At 35.4% G+C, this 19,872-nt stretch overlaps 2 protein-coding genes across 2 annotated transcripts; one reads left to right on the top strand and one right to left on the bottom strand.

Annotated features, from left to right (window-relative positions):
• The first annotated feature begins 497 nt into the window (after positions 1-497).
• On the top strand, positions 498-992 carry LOC110730771 (uncharacterized mitochondrial protein AtMg00810-like). Its single transcript, XM_021910594.1, has 2 exons — positions 498-861; positions 925-992. Exons 1-2 carry the CDS (start codon positions 498-500, stop codon positions 990-992), a joined length of 432 nt encoding a protein of 143 aa, XP_021766286.1.
• A 10,605-nt stretch (positions 993-11,597) lies between these two features.
• Positions 11,598-19,487, bottom strand: LOC110730864 (mitoferrin-like). The gene is made up of 3 exons (XM_021910695.1): positions 19,035-19,487; positions 18,000-18,924; positions 11,598-12,497 (listed from the first exon to the last, which is right to left on the bottom strand). The coding sequence occupies exons 2-3, from the start codon at positions 18,828-18,830 to the stop codon at positions 12,282-12,284; spliced, it is 1,047 nt and encodes a 348-aa protein (XP_021766387.1). The 5' UTR covers positions 18,831-18,924; positions 19,035-19,487; the 3' UTR covers positions 11,598-12,281.
• Between the last annotated feature and the right edge of the window lie 385 nt (positions 19,488-19,872).

The raw sequence follows: 19,872 nt of genomic DNA on the forward strand, positions 1-19,872 counted from the left end.
AGTCCATTGGACTAAAATGGGTATTCAGAAACAAACTAGATGAACATGGTATTATTGTCAGGAACAAAGAAAGACTTGTTGTACAAGGTTTCAACTAGCAGGAAGGAATCGATTATGAAGAAGTCTGTACTGCTTATATGGGATTTAGGCTGTACCAGATGGATGTTAAATGTGCTTTCTTAAATGGAAACTTAAATGAGGAAGTCTATGTGGAACAGCCTCCTGGATTTGAAAATCCAGAGTTCCCAAACCATGTCTATAAGCTTGACAAAGCTCTTTATGGGTTAAAGCAAGCTCCTAGAGCATGGTATGAAAGATCATCTAAGTTCCTTTTGGCTAATGGTTTTAAACGTCGTAAAATTGACAAAACATTGTTTTTGAAGTCAAATGGAACTGATATCTTAGTTGTACAGATTTATGTTGATGATATTTTATTTGGTGAAACTAATGAATCTCTATGCAAGTACTTTGCTCACCTTATGAGTGGAGAATTTGAAATGAGTATGACTGGAGAATTAAATTTCTTCCTCGGATTGCAAATCAAGCAAACTGAAGAAGGAATCATGATTCATCAACAAAAGTATATCAAGGAACTGATCAAGAAATACAAGTTAGAAACTGCCAAAACCAATAATACCCCTATGGGAATTGCCACTAGATTGGATGAAGATCTATCTGGAACTTGCATAGATCAATCTATGTATCGAGGTATGATAAGCTCACTACTTTACTTAACAGCTAGAAGACCTGACATATCTTTTAGTGTAGATCTGTGTGCCAGATTCCAAGCAAATCCAAAGGAGTCTCACTTGATAGCAGTAAAAAGAATCCTAAGATACTTGAAAGGAACTGATGATCTGGGTCTATTCTATCCCATAAGTGATTCTTTTGATTTAAATAGTTTTACTGATGCTGACTATGCAGGTGATTTGGTTAATAGAAAAAGCACTTCAGGCATGGTACAGTTTTTAGGTCCTTGTTTAGTTTCTTGAGGTTCCAAGAAGCAAAACACAGTTGCTTTATCTACAGCAGAAGCTGAATATGTGGCAGCAGCAGCATGTTATTCACAAGTTCTATGGATAAAACAACAGGTCAGAGATTTTGGTATTATTTTTAAATGTGTACCTTATTACTGTGATAATACAAGCGCTATATGTATTTCTAAGGATCCAGTTCAACACTCAAAGGTAAAACACATCCACATTAGGCATCACTTTTTAAAAGATAATGTGGAGCAAGGGAATATAAAGTTAGAATTTTGTCAAACTGAAAATCAAATTGCAGATATTCTAACCAAGCCCTTGAACAGAGAAAGATTTGAGAAATTGAGACTGGAACTTGGGATGATCAAGCTGAAGTGCTAGCCTCTGAAGTTCCAAGATATGGCAAAGTCAAAAATAATGTAAATAGAGCAAAAAGAGCATTTAACACAATTATGGTGTGCTAAACATAGCTGAAGTGTCACCGTTGTTAATCACTGAAGGTAAGTTCATTAAACACTCAAATAATTTTGCTTGTAGTAATGTACATTGCATATGTGTAAAAAGCGTGTTCCAATTGCGTATTTGTGAACATAAACCCTGTTTTTGGAAATTAAATGAATTTGGAAAGAAAAGGATTTTTGGTAAATTCATCCTGCGTAATTTAATTTTAGAAAATTAATTGAACTTGTTCAATTAATGACTGCACAGTAATCTCCTTAAATCCTTACACCGATTCATTAAATACAAAAGGCACCCACAACCACCTTACATCATCACACTGTCAAATCAAATTTACTTTACTGTAAAAAATTTCTACACCCTTCTAAAACCTCGTGAAGAAGAAAACCATGGCCATTATTACCTCTCTAAGCTCCTCTGAAAATTCACACAACAACCATCCCTCTGAGCAAGAAGAAGTCTCTTCACTTCCGATTATTTCTTGCACCGAAACACAAATCATACCTCCTTCTTCATCCACCATGCAAAACCCTAACCCTGAACAGTTGGAGAACATCACCAAGTCCGTACTTGACAAATTGAAGGAATGGAAGGCAAATAAAAGTCAAGAAAAGACTCTGGAGGATCACATTGAGGAAGTAGAGGAGTTTTCTCGTAACATGGATGAGGAGGGATCACAAAAGGAAAAATCGGAGGACGAAGAAGAAATTGATCAAGCTGAGCTTGAATCACAGGCAGGAAGGTATGTTGTTGGTCACCGTATTGATTTATATTGGTGTAGAAGTGCTAGGTTTCTAGAATTTGTTGATTTGATTAAGTTCCAAGGCTGGGAGCACTTGTTGGTTAAAGTTTCTAATAATTTCATGTATCCGATTGCTATGACTGAATTTTGTCAAAATTTTCAAGCAAAATTGGGAATAATTACTAGTAAGGTTGGTGGTATAAACATTGAATTAGATGTGGAGACCCTTAGCAATATTCTGAAAACCCCAATGGAAGGGTATGAGACTTACATTAAGGGTAAGTCAAGTGTTAAGGTTGGGAATTACTTGAGTGGTGACATAGTTGAAGCCCTGGGAGGAAAAAGGGGGAAGAACATTATGAGTCATAATGATCTAAGTCCTTTAAATAAGCTATTGTTCAATCTTGTCAAGAAAACCATCTTGCCAAGAACTGCAAAGAAGGGTGAAGCATGTTTGATGGACATGGCTGTGATTTTCTGTCTGTCAAGGAAAATTAAAGTTAATTTTCCCTCACTTATGTATCAGCACTTGGTACACTGTGTTCCAAGTGGAACAAAAGTAGGATATGGTGCTATTTTGTCTACTGTCTTTGAAAGTCTCGGGGTGCAGTTGAAAGGAAAGTATGTGGGCTTGGATGAGAAGCCAGAGAATGTGATTAATGCAGATACTCTGGCTGGTCTGAGCTTAGAAGTGGTTCAAGGAAAAATTCAGAAATTAGAGAAAGAAGAAGAGAAGGCTGAAAAGAGTACTGGGAAGAGAAAGGAAAAGGAAGTGAGTGACAAACCTGTGAGAAAGAGCAGGAGGCTATCTACAAATTCTTTCCCTCAGACCAGCTTGGAGAAACCATTGGAGCTGGATGCTGATGAGAAAGTACTTGATGGGCAAGTGGCTAAACTGATGGATAGAATGGAAAGGGTTGAAATTCAAGTCAAGGAATCAGTTGGGAAGGTTCAGTTTCAGAAGCTGGACAAACTGGTGCAGGAGCAGGAGCAGGGCAAGGTACTAAAGGAATAGAAGAAACTGGTGCAAGCACAGGACAAGGCTCTGAAGGAACAGAAGGAGGATTTCCAATAGAAGCTACAGAGTCTTGAGCAAAGGCTGGAAGCTCTCATTTCACAACAAAAAGAAGACAGCAAACAGATTCTGGACCTCTTGCAAACTTAGCCATTTCCCTCTTAGCCTTCCTAAAACAAGCCTACCTTAACTTCCTTTAGCAGTCATGAACAATTTCAGTTTATGTTTTTAAATGCTTAAATTTTTTTTTTGGTTTGTAATAACCTTTTATCTAGCAGGATGATGAATCTTTTGTTTTTAATGAATGCTTTTGGAATTGTCTATACATATGTGCTTTAGTATGTTATGAATGCTTAAATAGGAGAGTGGAACTTTCCTAAGGGAAGTTAGCAGCGCTGCCTTCAGATTCCCACACTCGATGAATTGCTTGTGGGGATGTGAGTAGATGCTTAATAAACTTGAAAAAGCATGACTTTTTGATAATGCCAAAAGGGGGAAAAGAAGAAGCAAACATGGAGGCTGAAGTTGTTCTGGGTTCCAGTTGAGAAAGTATCAGAACTTTCTTCTGATATGATGCTGATAGATTAGATTAGTACTTTCTTAGCTATTTTTGTTTAATTTTTTCTTTTAGTTTCTGTTTTAATTCAGTTGTGTGTTTATTTTCTGTTAATAAACCAAAAATACAAAAATACGTCCTTCTATTTTGCTTTAACTTTCTCTAGAGTTTGCTTAAGTTTGTCATCATCAAAAAGGGGGAAATTGTTGATGTTTAAAGGTTTTGATGATGAGGAACTTAAACTACAGCAAACTCATTTAATAAAGGTTTTTCAAGTGTTTGTTTAGTTTAGGTGAAATTGATCTTGGAGATGGAAGAAGTAACTGGAACTAAGAAGACTTGAAGAGATCTTTATTCAAAAAGGTTATTTGAAACAGAAGAAGAGTTCCCTTACAGAAACTGAGTTCCTTAACAGGAACGTTCCTTCACAGGAACTTGAAGATGGCTGACTAAGATCTTTGGTGGACCTTAGTAAGGGTAGAGCCCAAGTAATCCTACCAGTACAAAAATGCAGCGCAGCAATGACTTAGTTAAGATTTTATCTTCTAGATTCATTGTTAAATATGTTAAGTAGGATATGTATGAAATCTATTAGACGTGTGGCAAGTTAGCTTGGCAAATATATTAAAATCGGAAAAGATAAAAGATAGAATTCGAAAAAGATTTTCAATAAATGTTATTTCTTAAAATCAGTTTGTTAAAAAGATATTATGCGTTTTAACTCAATCTTTCTATCTTATTTTTCGAAAAAGATTTTCTTCAAGAATGATTTACTTAAAAACCGTGTATAAAGATAAGTTAAGTTTAACTTATTTATCTTTAAGAAAACCTACTTTCTATACAAGTAATACTTGTATAAATAGTATTGATAAAAAGGAGTTTAGGTTTTTTTCTTGTGAGTTTATGCGTGAAGAATTTACAGAGCTTTAATTGTGTAAGTTTGCCAAGCTTATTATCTTGTCATATTAGTTTCGGGTTTCATGCATAGCTTGCCTATCATATACTAGGTGTCAATATTTGTAATTGGTTGGGGTTATTTGGGTGAGAGTGTTTTGGTATTCATTGCATACAAAGAGAGAGCTTCTGGTGAGAAGCTAAGAAGGTTTGTACTTAGGTAGTACGAGAGAATCTAAGTTTGGGACTTGGATTGGGTAGGATAGAATCCTATTCTGTTGCAAGTTCATTCAGGAACTTGTGAGTAGAGGTTTCTAGTATAATAGGTTGTAACTTGGTGTTTACCCTATTATAGTGAAGTGGTTTGTGTTTGAAATCCCTAAGGTAGGGTCGAGGTTTTACTTCTTGTTGGGCACTAGAAGGTTTCCTCATAAAATCTTGTATGCATTGCAAGTTCCTATTTTATTCTGTTCATATTTGCACAAAGTAGTCACTAGGATCTTACCTACAATTCACCCCCCCCCTCTAGTAGTGTTCGTCTCAACTAACAAAGTGCTTAGCCTCCGTGCCTAAGTTACCCAAATACTTTCATCATGGAGTCAACCATTGAGATAGCCTAGGATGGATTAATCCTTACACCTTGAGAGATAGTATCAAACAACATTTGACTAAGCTCATTAAACATGCACCTTCACTTCGATTTCTTTTCGCGTCTTTCTTTTTTCGGGAGAAAGTCGGTACCCTCCACAAAAATTACGGAAAATTTTTGCTTTTTTGCGAGTCGCACAATCATAATACAATGCACACACGGGTCATGATTCACACGTGTCATTTCACTTTGAGTCGAGTCAACCTCGAGTCAGTTGATCACAGAGAGTCAATTTTATACCTTGAGTCGTGTCAAGTCGATGAGTCAAGCAACATTAAGCCTTAGGTCAAACCTAAGATAATTAAAAAGATTGGAAAAGTTCTATAGTCAAAATAAATACAGGTGCAGCAGAATAGGGAGGACCCTACTCCAATTCCTAGCGCCAGAAATTTCTCAGCAACGACAGAGCTCGAGCCTCTCAGAAAGGTGATTTCGACCTCATACAGCAATTTCGGGTTCCTTGGTACGCTAGTTAGCCCCTATAAGCATTTTGACATGATTGAGTAGTCGATTTGATTACAACCGCAAGTAAGTGATCGACCTGACGAAATATCGTCTCACTTAGCTTAAAGCGCCTAAGAATTGGCTCATCACGGAGACACCGACATACTGGTTTTAGCGGAAGCCAAGTTCAAGCGAGATTTAGAGATCGACAAAACGTTGGTCTTTGGAAATTTTTCTTCAGAATATTATCACAACAAACGTTCAAGTACCGAATCTCTTTTGTTCAGAGACGCGTGGACATATTATCAAAGCTCTTTGCTCCAGAGACGCGTGGGCGTATTATTCAAGCTCTTTTGTTCAGAGACGCGTGAACATTTCTATTCAAGATCTTTTGTTCAGAGACGCGTGGACATTTCATTCAAGCTCTTTTGTTCAGAGACGCGTGGACATATCATCAAAGCTCTTTTGTTCAGAGACGCATGGACATTTCTTTCAAGCTCTTTGTTCAGAGACGCGTGGACATATCGTCAAGCTCTTTTGCTCCAGAGACGCGTGGGCATATCATTCAAAAGCACTTTTGTTCAGAGACGCGTGGACATATCATCAAAGATCTCCTATTTTCAAGCTCTTTTGCTCAGAGACGCGTGGGCATCCTATTATCAAGCTCTTCATTCAGAGACGCGTGGACACATCATTCAGAAGTTCATATTAAAAAGGAATATAATAAAGAAGCTCTTTGTTCAGAGACGCGTGAACATATCAAAAAAAGAAGCTCTTTGTTCAGAGACGAGTGAACATCGAAACAGCAAGGTGGCGTTCCCTAGATTGTGGAGAGTTGTCACAAACAACTGAGGATTGTTTCAAGAGAAGCAATCTTCGATAGTATTCCCTTGGACGTGGAGTATTATCATAGCGGATGAGGATTGTTTCAAGAGAAGCAATCTTCGATAGTATTCCCTTGGACGTGGAATATTATCATAGCAGAGGAGGATCGTTTCAGGCGAAGCAATCTTCCAAATTTGGAAGCAGTTCCGGGCGTAGCGGTTTTCAAGCGGGATGGCATTCTCTAGCTTGCAGGAGGTCATCAAAACAGTGAAGCAGCAAATCGGTTACTTTCAGAGACGTGTGCTCGACGGTGCAAGATACGCGTTTCTTAACTCTTTTATCTGTTTAACTAACGCTAGTTTGCAGGAATCGGCGTTACAAGAGTGATTTAGGATCACAGAACGTTCTGAATCATTCTCCGTCCCTATCGCTACTTGGACTTTCGTTTTCAAAACTTGCGTTTTTTCAAACTCAGCCAAAGTGGGGGCTTCTGTAGACACCCATTTGTGTCTCCCCAAAACCAAACCCAGTGATGAGTACCTTTCGCATCGAATCATAATCGAATGAAGCGAAAGTGTGGAAAGTCTAGTGTTGCGGATAGTTTTTTTTCATTTCTCTTCTCTCTGTTTTTGAAAACTTATTTTAAGAAAGAAATCAATTCAGTTTGGTTGGTCAATGATATGGGTCCAATAGTAGTGTAGTTGGATGGGTCTTGACAAGAGCTTTCCAACGATATACTATAAGCCCAATTCCGATGAATATTGAGGAAGTTATGGCCAATTTACTAAACTGGGCCCGGTTTGAGCCTTATATGCGGCCCAATGATCTAGGGGAGAGCCTAATATGATTTATCATTCCTAATGCAATTAGGAATGGTTTTAGTCTTCTAAATTCTTCTAGAAGGTTCTTTCCATTCCTAATTCAATTAGCATTGATAAATTGACTTTTGTTGACTTTTCAGAGTTTTAATTAAAATCAAAAAGCATTTTCGAGGAAAATATACGATTTTATCCTCCTGAACGGCAAAACTTATCTGATTTTCAAAAACGCGTCAAAAACAGGCCTGGCGCCTGGTGCTAGCCATTGGTGCCTAGCGCCAATTAGCTGGTGCTGGCGCCAGCTTTATTTTGCGTGCGTCAATCTCGTTTTGCATGCGCCAAGTGCTCTGTTTTGATATTTTATCTTTTTGGCTGATTTCTCTATAAATAATGTATTAAAAACGCTGTTTTCATTCACCTACAATCAGTTTTCATTCGCAATCATTAATTCTCTAATTCTCTCTTTAATCATTCTCTAATTCTCATCAAGTTTTCTTCTTTAATTCATTAATTCATCTTTCTCTTTTCTAAACTTTTTTTCAAATACAAAATTCCGCATTCGCGAGATCTAGAAACACCTAGCCATATTCGAAGTTGCCTTCGCCCTAGAGGTGAAAGGTTTAATTTCTGAGGGTTTGGTCTCAAATCTCTATTTCAATTATTTAATTTAATTGTTTTGATTGTTACTTTCCTTGAAGTTACTAACGTGTGTATTTTGTTATTAGAAAGAGGTACGAGGCATCAAAGTAAGTGCTTTAATTGATTTATTGATATTATGATGTAGAAATCATGTTTACATTGTTCTTATGATATTCCTAGTATCATGTCTAGGGTAATTTTAATATTAAATATGATTCCTGCGATGCTTCCTATGTTCTTCCTAATATTTATGATTGTTAGTATCATGTTAGAGTTAAAGATTTGATTTTTATTGCTTTGTGACATGCTAGGGTTTGTTATTAATCTTGTTAGTATCATGCCTAGGATCTTGCTATTATTATTATGCTTTAATATTAACATGAATATGATTATGATTATAATTGTTATGATTTATGATGATTATTATTATTATTATTATTATTATTTTGATGATGATTATTTTATTTATGATGATATTATTATTATTAGGATTATTATAATTATTATTCATGATATTGATTATTTATTATGTTGCTTGATATTATTTATATTTATTGCTTGATCACACCTTTTATGCATGTTTAAAGGGAATTGGTAGTTGTAATATCACGCTTAATAAGATAATTAATAATCTTGTTAGGTTAATTTGATTATAATTCAAGTGATCGCCAATAATAGTTTATTTGTGCATTAAATTCAACCAACATAGATTAAACAGGTTTAGGGTTAATCTCATTGATTGCATGTTAATTAGAAAGAGCACATGAATACGATCAGAATAAAGTAGAGGCCTATTATTAGGGCAGGTTCAATCTCTTTTAGGTTGGATTTGTACCTTCATCCCCGAACCCTTATTTGGTTCTAGACATTATGGAGTTGACGATCTCTTGGATCGTTAAGGGGTGTAACCTTCACCCTGTGAACGGTTTACAAGTTCCTAAAACTTGTTGGCGACTCTTTTGCTCTATCTTCTTCCCTTTTGGACGCCACCGTACTTTAGTGTATGATCACAGTGGGGTTCAAGCTAGGGGTTAACGCTTGAAATTATTCCTTACAGGGTTACGTACCAACTCACGAGGACTCATTCCTCCAGTACAGAGCTTATTAATTGTATGTAATGTATCATTAAGTATAATGTCAAAGCTTTTAATTTGCAGGTAACAGAAGCACTAGGGAATTTATCAATTAAGAATGAGTTTATACAATCTGCATCGTTATTCATTGGTGTTAAGAGTAGCCCTCTTTGTAAAGATGTCACAAGGAAGCTTATTTGCACCGATCTCAAGGAATGTCTCCGCTATAACCTGGGAGATAGAATCCTTGTCAGAACCAATCGGCTTTCCAATTTTCTGTATAGCCCAACAAATCAAGTTTTTTGTAATATTGGAGTAAAAAAAAAATGCATTTCAAACTTCTGCAACATCAACCTAAATTAAAGTTATACAACTAATCCAAATTTACAAAGCAACCAACTTAAACACTTCTCTTTTGAAAAAATATATACTCCCTCCGTTTTTAAATACTTGCTCCATTTCTATTTTTTGCACTATTCATCTGTCCTACTTTGACTAATGTTTGTGATTTATACATAAGAAAAAATATAGTCTTGTGGGTACTTGTCGGAATCATCTCAATGAATAGATTATTAATTTTCAATTGTTATAATATATACTTATTGATAATTAAAGATATTAGTGATCAAAGATTAGCATCGGCATGCGTGTCCAAGAGAAATAGAGCAAGTATTTAAAAACAGAGGGAGTATAAACAATGAAAAAAAGTACGATGTTACAAATAAGCAAGCAAAAAAACAACGATGATGTATACCACGTGAGCATCCTAAATCATCAATTTTTTATTTATTTATTTTTTTTATACGAACATCATCAACATTTTTAATAAAAAAAAAACAAACAATTGTAGTTTTTTTTAATAAGAAAATTATAAAACAGGTAAACAAAATTGGATCCGGGTCTGGAGGTTAGACCCGGATCCAGATCTGTTTTTTCCAGCAGGTTTCGAATTTGACGAATCTAAAATTTGAAGACCTATATCCGTGAAAAACGATTCTGTATCCACGGACCCGGGTCGAGTCCAGATTTACTGTCATCCCTAGTTATAGCCCTTGGACTTCATTGTGTTTACACTTTGATTAAGGGCATGTTCTCATTGACTAAACTCAGCTGAACTGAATTGAACTGAACTGAACTGAACTGAATATTTTATAAGAGAAGGAAATTAGGAGCTGAACTGAACTAAACTGAACTGAGCTGAGTTGAACTGAACTGAACTGAATTTCAACGTATGAGAACAGACCCTAATTGTGGAGTCTTACACAAACTTCAATACATTTGATGACTTCCATTAGACCACATGTCACCTCTTTATCACTGATCTCAAGAGAATACTACTAATAAAATGCTCCTTCTGTCTCCAAATTTTCACTAATGAGCAACTAATAATTTTAATGGTTAAAGTTTTACATTGGCAAATGTGCACAGTCAAAGTGGGAAGAACATTTAGAGATGAAGGGAGTATAAACACACTTGGCCGATTTAAAGTCACTACAATTTCAATCCTACAAGTCTACAACCAACTGGTAATAGGTCGAGTTTGCAATTTTGCATACTAGTCTTGTAAGTTAGTCTTTGTCTTTGTCTTAGTCACCCCCCCCCCCCCCCCCGGTTCTCTTCACTGCAGAAGTGCAGAGTTTGCAACTGATAAGGTCTCACCTCTTTATGCTTTGATGGGTATCGTGGATGAATTTATACCGTTTTTACTAATAGTTCTATACAATATTCAGCTTTATTCTAAAAAATTTAAAAAGCATATGTTGGCCGAGTCATAGTTGAATGATGCACCCTTAACCCCCTTCTCATTTGTTGTAACGGATGTGAGAAAGAACAAATTAATGAATGCAAAACAAATAAATAGCACACACAGATTTACGTGGTTCACCAACAATGTGTTGGCTACGCCCACGGGCAGGCGAGAGAAAAGCTTTATTGATCTCGAGGAAATTCCAGATTACAGATTGATAATTTCAATTATCAATAATAGACTAAGTTATGAATAAACCCTAACTAGGAATATATATAGCATCCCCAAATAAGATAGATAAGTGCATAAAAACGGCCCATGAAACCCTAATAAATCGTGTGGGTTCCACCGTGCACAAACGGAGAGCTCTCGCTCACCATCGAGCGAGCTATCGCTCGGACCCCAGTCGAGCTATCGCTCATGGTCGAGCGAGCTATCGCTCGGCCCCTATCTCACCTTCGACCTTCGCGAGCTACCGAGCGAGCTATCGCTCGGCCTATTCGAACCAATATGTCTTCGTAAGCTATAGCTCACTCGCATAGGAGCTATATCTCCAATTTCATCGCAACTCCATATGCTTCCGAAACTACCGAGCTACCTCTCGAGCTATAGCTCGCTGCTCCTAAACACAAATTCAAGGCATATTTCAACATCATCCTTTTTGGCCATAACATTACTTATAAATTATTATATATTCGAATATGAAATTTAATTTGTAGCGAATATGAAGTTGAGTCCAAAACTTATGCAAGTGTGAATGTCTAATATTTGCCCCAAAATTGCATCGTCCACCTAGTAGAGGATGCCTACCACAGTACCACTGGACCAAAGTTCAAGCTATTCAACTCCAAGCAATTAGCTACGTAGCCGTGGTCCATGGATATATGGAGTATTATAAACACGATTGCACTACAAGATGATGTTGCAAGATTAATCAAACTATTACAGCAAAATTGTCAACAACTGCCAAAATACAAAAATGATCTGTGAACATTAAACTACAAAGAGAGTATAAAAAGAAAATTTTAAAAAAATAAAAATAAGTACTTATTCATACAAATCTTTGCAACTTAGGCCTTTTTCTAACTATATCCAACACCTTAAAATTCTTGTATTCACCAAGATATTATTTTGCTACTGGTAATTTATAAATTCCTTTTCCACAGATCTGATGTTGTACCAGGCTACCAGCTATTACTCAGAATTGGAACAAAATGAAAACCACTTAATGTAATTTGAAATTATCAAAATTTTGAACATAATGATACAATACAGTCTGACATTCTAACTAGCCTGAAGCTGCTCCTCAATTAGAACTACGAACCTGAAGAATGCATGTATATGTGTATGATGCCATGTTTATCACTGAATATCTGTACCTTTCACAGCAATGCACTCATAAATAAGTGGGAAAAAAATTGAGTAGCTCAACATAAATTAGGTCACACTGCTGCTATTTTTTTGGTCATTCAAATCCTGGAAGAAGGTCTTTGCGGCTTCATATGTAGACCAACAAATCGCTGCAGCAGGAGCATGGAACATCATTCTAGGAGACCATCCCCTCATGAGCCCCCTGTATCCATCCTTTTTAACTATGGTTTTAATAACATCCCTTATTGAACCACTAGTGAATCTATCACATCCACAAACGCCCTGTGACAAGAGTCAATACTTGGGCATTAGGAAGGCAAAAAGGGGTATTCAGATATTAGTAAAACATAGATGACAAATAAATAATACTCCCTCAAAAATTACCATCAATACTTAACTTTCATATGATTAATTATTACTACATCCATTATGTCTAATTTTTCAATAAAATAAAACCTAATTATCTCCACACCTACATTATCAAAAGAATAATAAATGACACCTAAGCAGGATATCACCTAAAGCTACGTGTCATTAGTCGAAACTAATCTGAAAAAAAAAAAGAAAGTAAGGAGCAACAAACAATCACAAAAAAATTCAGAGGATTATACTTAACAGTAACATGGCTTTACTATTAATAGGGAGGTGTGGCTGGCTCTATTGTTTTTATTGATTTCTAAGGATAGGTTTTGTATTAAGCTGCAAGAAAAATCTGATATTTCAATCTACCTTCACAAGAAAGGTTGTCTGAAGTGCTTCATGACATTTTACACAATCAAGAAAAAAGAACACCACAAAAGCATATCAGCAATGGTGATTTAAATAAGAAAATGATGTACCCTCAAGGCTGCTGCATATAAGAAGCAAAAGGGTAAAAAAAATTGAGCTAAATCAAACATTAATAGTGCCATGCATTCCTAAATTACAATCACTTTAAGCATTGTAATAAATGCTTATTTGCAATCCTAAACATCGCACATATCATTACCCATTGACGAGTAATATATACAACGTTCCAAGAAAAATGAAACTGTGTCGGTAGGATAGAAAAACATCCTAAAAATGAAAGCTTTAGACGATTCAATAATTCACTTTAGCATAATAAAAAAAAGAAAAAGGTCCATTGCTTTAGCTTTAAACACATCAGACCTACATAAACTCGAATCATAAAATTACATTTGCATTGGTTTTAAAATAGGGTCCAGAGCAACGGACAGTTGGATAAATTTGGCAAGTGCTATTACATTAGGCCTATTCAATATGGAAGAAAATGAACAAAATTTTGGCTAAGTTCATTAAAGAAACTTCACCAAAATAGTACTTAAAATGACAAAACGCGGCATGGGGAAGGCTGTAAGCACTTCAGCATATGTAAAATTACATTTTTAGAAAATTTACCAAATCATGCTATTCTTTGCGAGTAAAATAGCTAGCTCTGCTTCTCAATTTTCCTGAGTCAGCATGCAATTTTTAGGCCTATCTTTTTTGTCTAGGCCAGATTGAGTATAGGATTGTGCTGATGTTGATATAGACTTGGTTCAACAGCAGAATTTTGCTCTTGAACTTGGAGATTCTGATGAAGCAAGGTTTTACTAAAGTGTTTTGTATCATATCATGATATTTTGCATCAGTAGGTTTTTTTTGTTAAGAACAGGATCTCACATAGATTGCTGCCTTGTGGTCTCAGATTTGTCTAATAAATACAAACCTGCTACCAATAGAATGCTAATTATCAGGAAAACCATGTTGCTTTGTTGTGTTATAGCTGCTACTTTAAAATGAGCTTCAACTTTAAAATTTCTAATATGACTCTGTACATATGCCTATAAATAATGTAGTGTGGCTAAAAAAACACTGAACTTTGATCTGAATATAGCGGGACATAACCCTTTAGGCTCAAAATCCAATCATAATCCAATCATATATGTTTATCTTCTCTCTATCTCTCATTTCTACTTAGCTATTATTTCTTAATATTTTTTTGTATTTTGTGAGATAATAATTAATTGTTGGATACAGCTGCTGCATCATTTTATGAGTTATAACTTATAATCCAATCATCTAAATATGTTGGTGTTGATAGAGAAGTTTAATGCATAAAATTTTTTAAAGAGAATTTAGAAATAGTAATAATGTAATATTGAGAGTTAATGAGTAGTTGAAAACTCAAACGATAGAATTTTCAATCTACGAAGGGGGAATTCCCTTTCAAAGTAGAAAATGAGAGGCAAATATAATGTTGGAGAAGAAGACAATGTATTCACAGATTTGAAAAATAAAATATTTCAAAAGGTGTGATACACATCAAGACGCAAAAACCCTTGGAGCCTAAGCGCAAGATGAAAGTGTGCGCCCTTTATAAATGAGGCATACAATATTTATAAAATAACATAATTTATATTTAAAAAGTCTAAAAAAAAGAATTCTGAAAAAAGAAGTAAAGGGTTTATGTGATCAATAATTTTTTTTAAATAAATTTGAGGATACATAATATCTCTCTCCTCTAATTTAAACAATGGTATTTCCCTATAAAAAAAAATGCATAGTCAATGCGCACCTTTTGCAGGTCTTTGCACCTTCGAAAACTAAGGCACAACCCAAGCACATGCACTTTCAATTTTATACTAAATTGCATGTGTTAAAGTTGTGCCTTATCTTCTAGATACTTAAATTTTAAATTTTAAACTAAGATAAATTGAACACCAAAGAGACATTAGTGTGAGTAAAGCGCTACTAGAAACACATTTTGCATGTCAAAAAGAAAGAAAAAAATTGATAGTTAAAAATTATTCTAGTATAAAAAATTATATATGTATGAACAAAAAATGTAATGTACTTCTCTATATATCTCATTTATAATATGTCATGTACTAATACAATTATAATATATCTCATTTACAATATGTCATGTAATAATACAATCTATTAATTAAATATCATTGTATAATATTTTCATTTAAATGAAAAATTAAATCATTTTTTTATTTAAAATTTTTTTTATCACGGTCTATTATAGGTTTTAATAAAAAATTGAAAATAAGTAATACAAAGTTAATATGTAATTTTTTAAAATCAATGACATATTGTTAGCTTTAATAATGCAACTTTTCATGTGTGTCGTTTTTGCATGTATGAGTATACTTTTATCGATTATTTTAAATCTAGTATTATTCTAAACCATGACAGGTAATATATGTCAATTAAATTTTAAGATGTGGGGTGATTTAAAATGATTTAACCAATGACGAACAGAGAAAAAATGATTTATTTGAGTAGTTATATTCCGTGAATTGGGTGGTTGTTATGACGATCGTATTTAGAGTATGGGTTGAGGGTTTTTTTTGTATTTATTATTCTTATGATGGTAGTGATGGCAACTTCTACAATCCATAATAATGAAATTATTCAGAAAAGTAAGATGATTGATACAATATAAATTTTGACTGTCATTAGAGAATAACACTACCACAAAGATATTCCACAAGCCACATGTTACCTTTTTTTTCTTTTTCTATTTTAAGGAATTCTAACCCTTGATCTTATTTTAATGGAAATGCTCTTTAAAAAAAATAATAAATATAAAAATAAAACTTTTAAGTGCTAACTAGTAAGTAATTCCCTTTAAGTGAATTCAGCATGTACCCTTAGGTTTATAGCTCAATCCGTTACAATCCTCATCACAGACAAGTGATCACACAGTCACATTTGCTAAAGTCCCAAACACACACTCACTTGGCAGTTGGCACTATTGTGCCTTAGTTTTCCTCACTCTTAGTGTTCTAGCTTGTAGGAAGATATGTAGATCACAAATGTACAAATGAGCCACATGGCCTAAATAGGCCTCTCAAGTCTCTAGCCTAGGATCTTCCTTGATCTAGAACAATTTAGCCTCCTTACAAGGATAGTTATACAACAGTCCCCAAAACCATTCTACATACATCCCTTAAGTATATACAAGCACATTCTGGACAATTCCTGTCTAATATATTCTAAGAGCTTACATAATATGTAAAAGAGTATACCAAAGGGTTTCTAAAAACTTCCAACTAGAAACTCCTTCAAACTTCCATCAAGAGTCTTTTGGCACACCTTTGAGAAGTTTCCTATATAGACTATATACCACCCTGAACAGTTGGACTCCATCAAAGGCCTTCATGCTTCTCAAGTTAGGCCCAATGGATATTTGCAACATCTATCATAAAAATTATTTTTATCTTCAAGCTTATCGATCATACCAATGCTCCCTACCCCCCAATCCCCAATATGGTAGCATTCATAATCATATAAATTAGACGTAATACTGATAATGAAGTTTTCCCAAATTATCATCTTTGTTTTTCATTGTGATAAACAAGGTTATGTTCATTACCAATATGTCCAAGATAAAATGTCCACTATCACAACAAACATTCATATCCTAACACATTTGTTTTGGACAGAATCTACATTTAATAAACAAGAAAGCGAAGTAATTCAAATTTTATTACTGCTGACTGCTTAGGTAAAGTTAAGATTAGGGTAAAACTAGGAAATCATGTAAAGACTGACACTATTTCTCTCATTACTTGACAAAGATCAAGCGCAAATCAATTGTCAACCTAACAAACTATAGTACTAATCCCAAAGTAACCGACCAAAAATCAATCCACAAAGGGAGTGGTTTAGCAAGAATTAATCAACCCAATCAGACTAGACCCAACATGAACCTGACCCGCACACTTAATTTGATAGCTCTACCCTACCCCCTTTTCCTCTAACAAAGGATGCTTTGCATAAATCTTTAACTAACAAGATGTCACAGACTTGATCATTAGCAATGGCATAATGGAATTCAAAATTAAAATTAACTAATCCTAAAAATCTATTGTTTGTCCTAATCATCACTCATTCGCTCACTTGACAAATTTATAACTGTTAACAATAATTAAAACATGGATTAATGCTGTCATAACCGTACAATTTTCATCTTCTTAAGCAATGTTTTCTGAGCAGATTCTTTTTTCTTTATTTAAAAAAAAGTTCTAATCCCATTTATTTTATCTAATACCTAAAGACTTACGATGGCTTTGTTCCAATAGATAAACAATAATCATCATGGCTGTTTCATTCGAAGATATGGTTAAAGTCCAGAAAGAAGGAGAGGCGGAGAGCTGCTCAAATTGTCATCACTCACCTGATAGCTTAGAGTTAGTGGAAGGAACATATAGCTTTATCAAATGCAGTAGAAGATATAATGGGAGATAAACTTTGGGATTCAAATTTAAACATATTTTTCATCAGCTTATGTTCCCTTTTTCCTCATACTCAACTTCACCTCTCCAAAGTAGCTAACTTTTATTAGCATTTAAAAAAGAACATACAAGATCTATGCTAAAAGGAAGAGGCTTTACAGCCATGTTATGAAGCTGAAAGCATTATGGGATTATTAGTGCACCCAATTGTAGGATGGAGGATGGAGACTTAGACTTGATCTGTGTATTGATGCTGAAAGGAAAAGGCTTTACAACCAGGTTATGTGGAGCCAAAAGCAATACAACCAGGTTATTCATGTATTACTGTTTACCATTTATGTTTTGAATTAAAACACTTATACATATTCTTATAACAGGAATTTTATAGCATGATTAGCCCATTTTAAATTTCTTTAAAGCATTCCACAGCTTAAGTTCAGCTGAGTTCACTCAATGAGAACAGGCCCTAAGTCCACAATAACACCAAGCAAACAATCAAACATTATAACTCAATCAACACCAACAACAAATCAAAAACAGAACAAACACTCACCTGGCACTGCAACTGCGTCTTGACAACATCCAACGGCGTAGTAATCACAGCAGCAAGCGCCCCAGCAGCTGCCCCAGCCGTAGCATGAACAATCAACCCCTCGTCCTCATCATCCCCCTCAGTATGATGAGGAGAAACCTCCCTCAAACCCTTCTTAGCAGCCTCATAAGTAGCGAAATGCACCGCAGTAAACGGAGCATTCATGATCACAGTAGTCCTATACGACGCGTAAAACGCCCCAAACCCTTCCTTCTTAAAAACCAGCTTAACACAATCCCAAACCCCTCTATAAGCCCCACCATTCCCCCCACTAAGCTGCAACCTCTGCTTCACCATATCCAGTGGAGTCAATACCGCATCACTCATAACCGTAGCACAAACCCCTGATGCAGCATGTGCTACATGATTATCAGGGTTTCCGCCTGAAAATTCTTTCTTACAAAACTCATACATCGAGAAGTAAACGGCGTGAGCCGGGCCGGCACCCAGCCCCATTGCAGCGATTCCCCGGTAAAGCCCGGCAGTCCCATCGGACTTTAGAATGGACCGGAGAGCGGTCCGAACACCGACAGTTTTAATTGGGCAAGAACCGAGAGCTTGCATTCGGGTTTTAATGGTGTCAACGGGGAACATAGCCATGTGTTCGGCGCACCCGGCGATTGAACCTGCAACCATGAATTGCCAAAAGAGAAGACCGTCGTGGTGCGTGTGCGACGGCGAAGGATCCATTGCTAACTGCTGCTGCGGCGGAGGTGGCGGCGGCGGAGGGTGGTCAGGGAGTGGTCGGAGCTCGTGGTTGTGGAATTTAGGGCTGACGTCAGTTGTAGCCATGGAATTTGAGGAGAGAGAAAGTGGAAATCTACAAATCTGGGTTGATTAATTTGGGGTTTCTACAAAATTGGAGGAATTTCAACCTACTACAACTCTGCAAAAATTATAAAATTTAGATTATGAAATTGAAAAACAAAAATCAAAAAATTGAATTTGAAAGGAAAAGAGACAAACTTTATTAAATTAATTAATAAATTGAGTTACCTAAGAGCGTAAAATCTGGAAATTGAAAAAAAAAAAATTCCAGAAAAGTTGGAAGAGTCGTAGAGCAGAAATGCTTTGTTGGTGTTAAAATTGTGGGAGAAAAGAGAAAGACGACCTTTTTAGGGGTTTAGGACGAATAAAACCCCTAAATTTGGCAAAGAGTTGTACAATTTCTGAATATTAAATGCTTATTGTGGAGAATCTATCCATTGGTAGTGCGACAGTGCCATCAGAACTTGATACCAAAACCTTTTTTTTTTTTTTTTTTCTCTGTTGTCTTGTCTTTGTGGTAATTGCAAGTTAAATTTCAATACATCAATTTTGTAAGATTTAGATCAAATTTGTGCAATTGTGATGGTTAAAAAAATTACTAGTAAGTGTCGTAGACTTGTTCTAGTTAGGGATGTTAGTTCGGCATGTTAGCATTGTGTTAGTTTAGTACATATTCATCTCGCTTCTGTCTTGTAAATTCATCCGGTAAGGGTAGATTTTATGGTGTACTTGCTCTAGCATCATATACATTCACTTTGAATTCAATTGGTTAGTGTTTTTCTTGTGGACATATGCTTAATCAACAACATTTCTTCTGTTTCAAAATAAAAGCTCCACTTTGACTGACATACTTGCCAACACATAACTAAGGGATTGTTCTCATTGACTGAAATGAGTTGAACTGAACTGAACTAATTAGAACTGAGCTGAACTGAACTGAATTGAAATGAATATTTTATGAGAGAAGGAAATTAGGAGCTGAACTGAAATGAATATTTTATGAGAGAAAGAAATTAGGAGTTGAACTTATTAAAGCTGAAATGAACTGAAAATAATCGTATGAGAA

The sequence above is a fragment of the Chenopodium quinoa genome, unplaced genomic scaffold (genome assembly GCF_001683475.1).
Source record: "Chenopodium quinoa cultivar QQ74 unplaced genomic scaffold, ASM168347v1, whole genome shotgun sequence".
NCBI classification, from domain to species: domain Eukaryota; kingdom Viridiplantae; phylum Streptophyta; class Magnoliopsida; order Caryophyllales; family Amaranthaceae; genus Chenopodium; species Chenopodium quinoa.

Coding starts and splice junctions, on each gene's coding strand:
- LOC110730771 (XM_021910594.1), top strand. CDS start 498: ATGAGTATGACTGGAGAATTAAATTTCTTCCTCGGATTGCAAATCAAG. Junction 862..924: donor GAAAGGAACTGATGATCTGG/GTCTATTCTATC, acceptor CTGACTATGCAG/GTGATTTGGTTAATAGAAAA.
- LOC110730864 (XM_021910695.1), bottom strand. CDS start 18,830: ATGGCTACAACTGACGTCAGCCCTAAATTCCACAACCACGAGCTCCGA. Junction 12,498..17,999: donor AGACGCAGTTGCAGTGCCAG/GTGAGTGTTTGT, acceptor CTCTTGTCACAG/GGCGTTTGTGGATGTGATAG.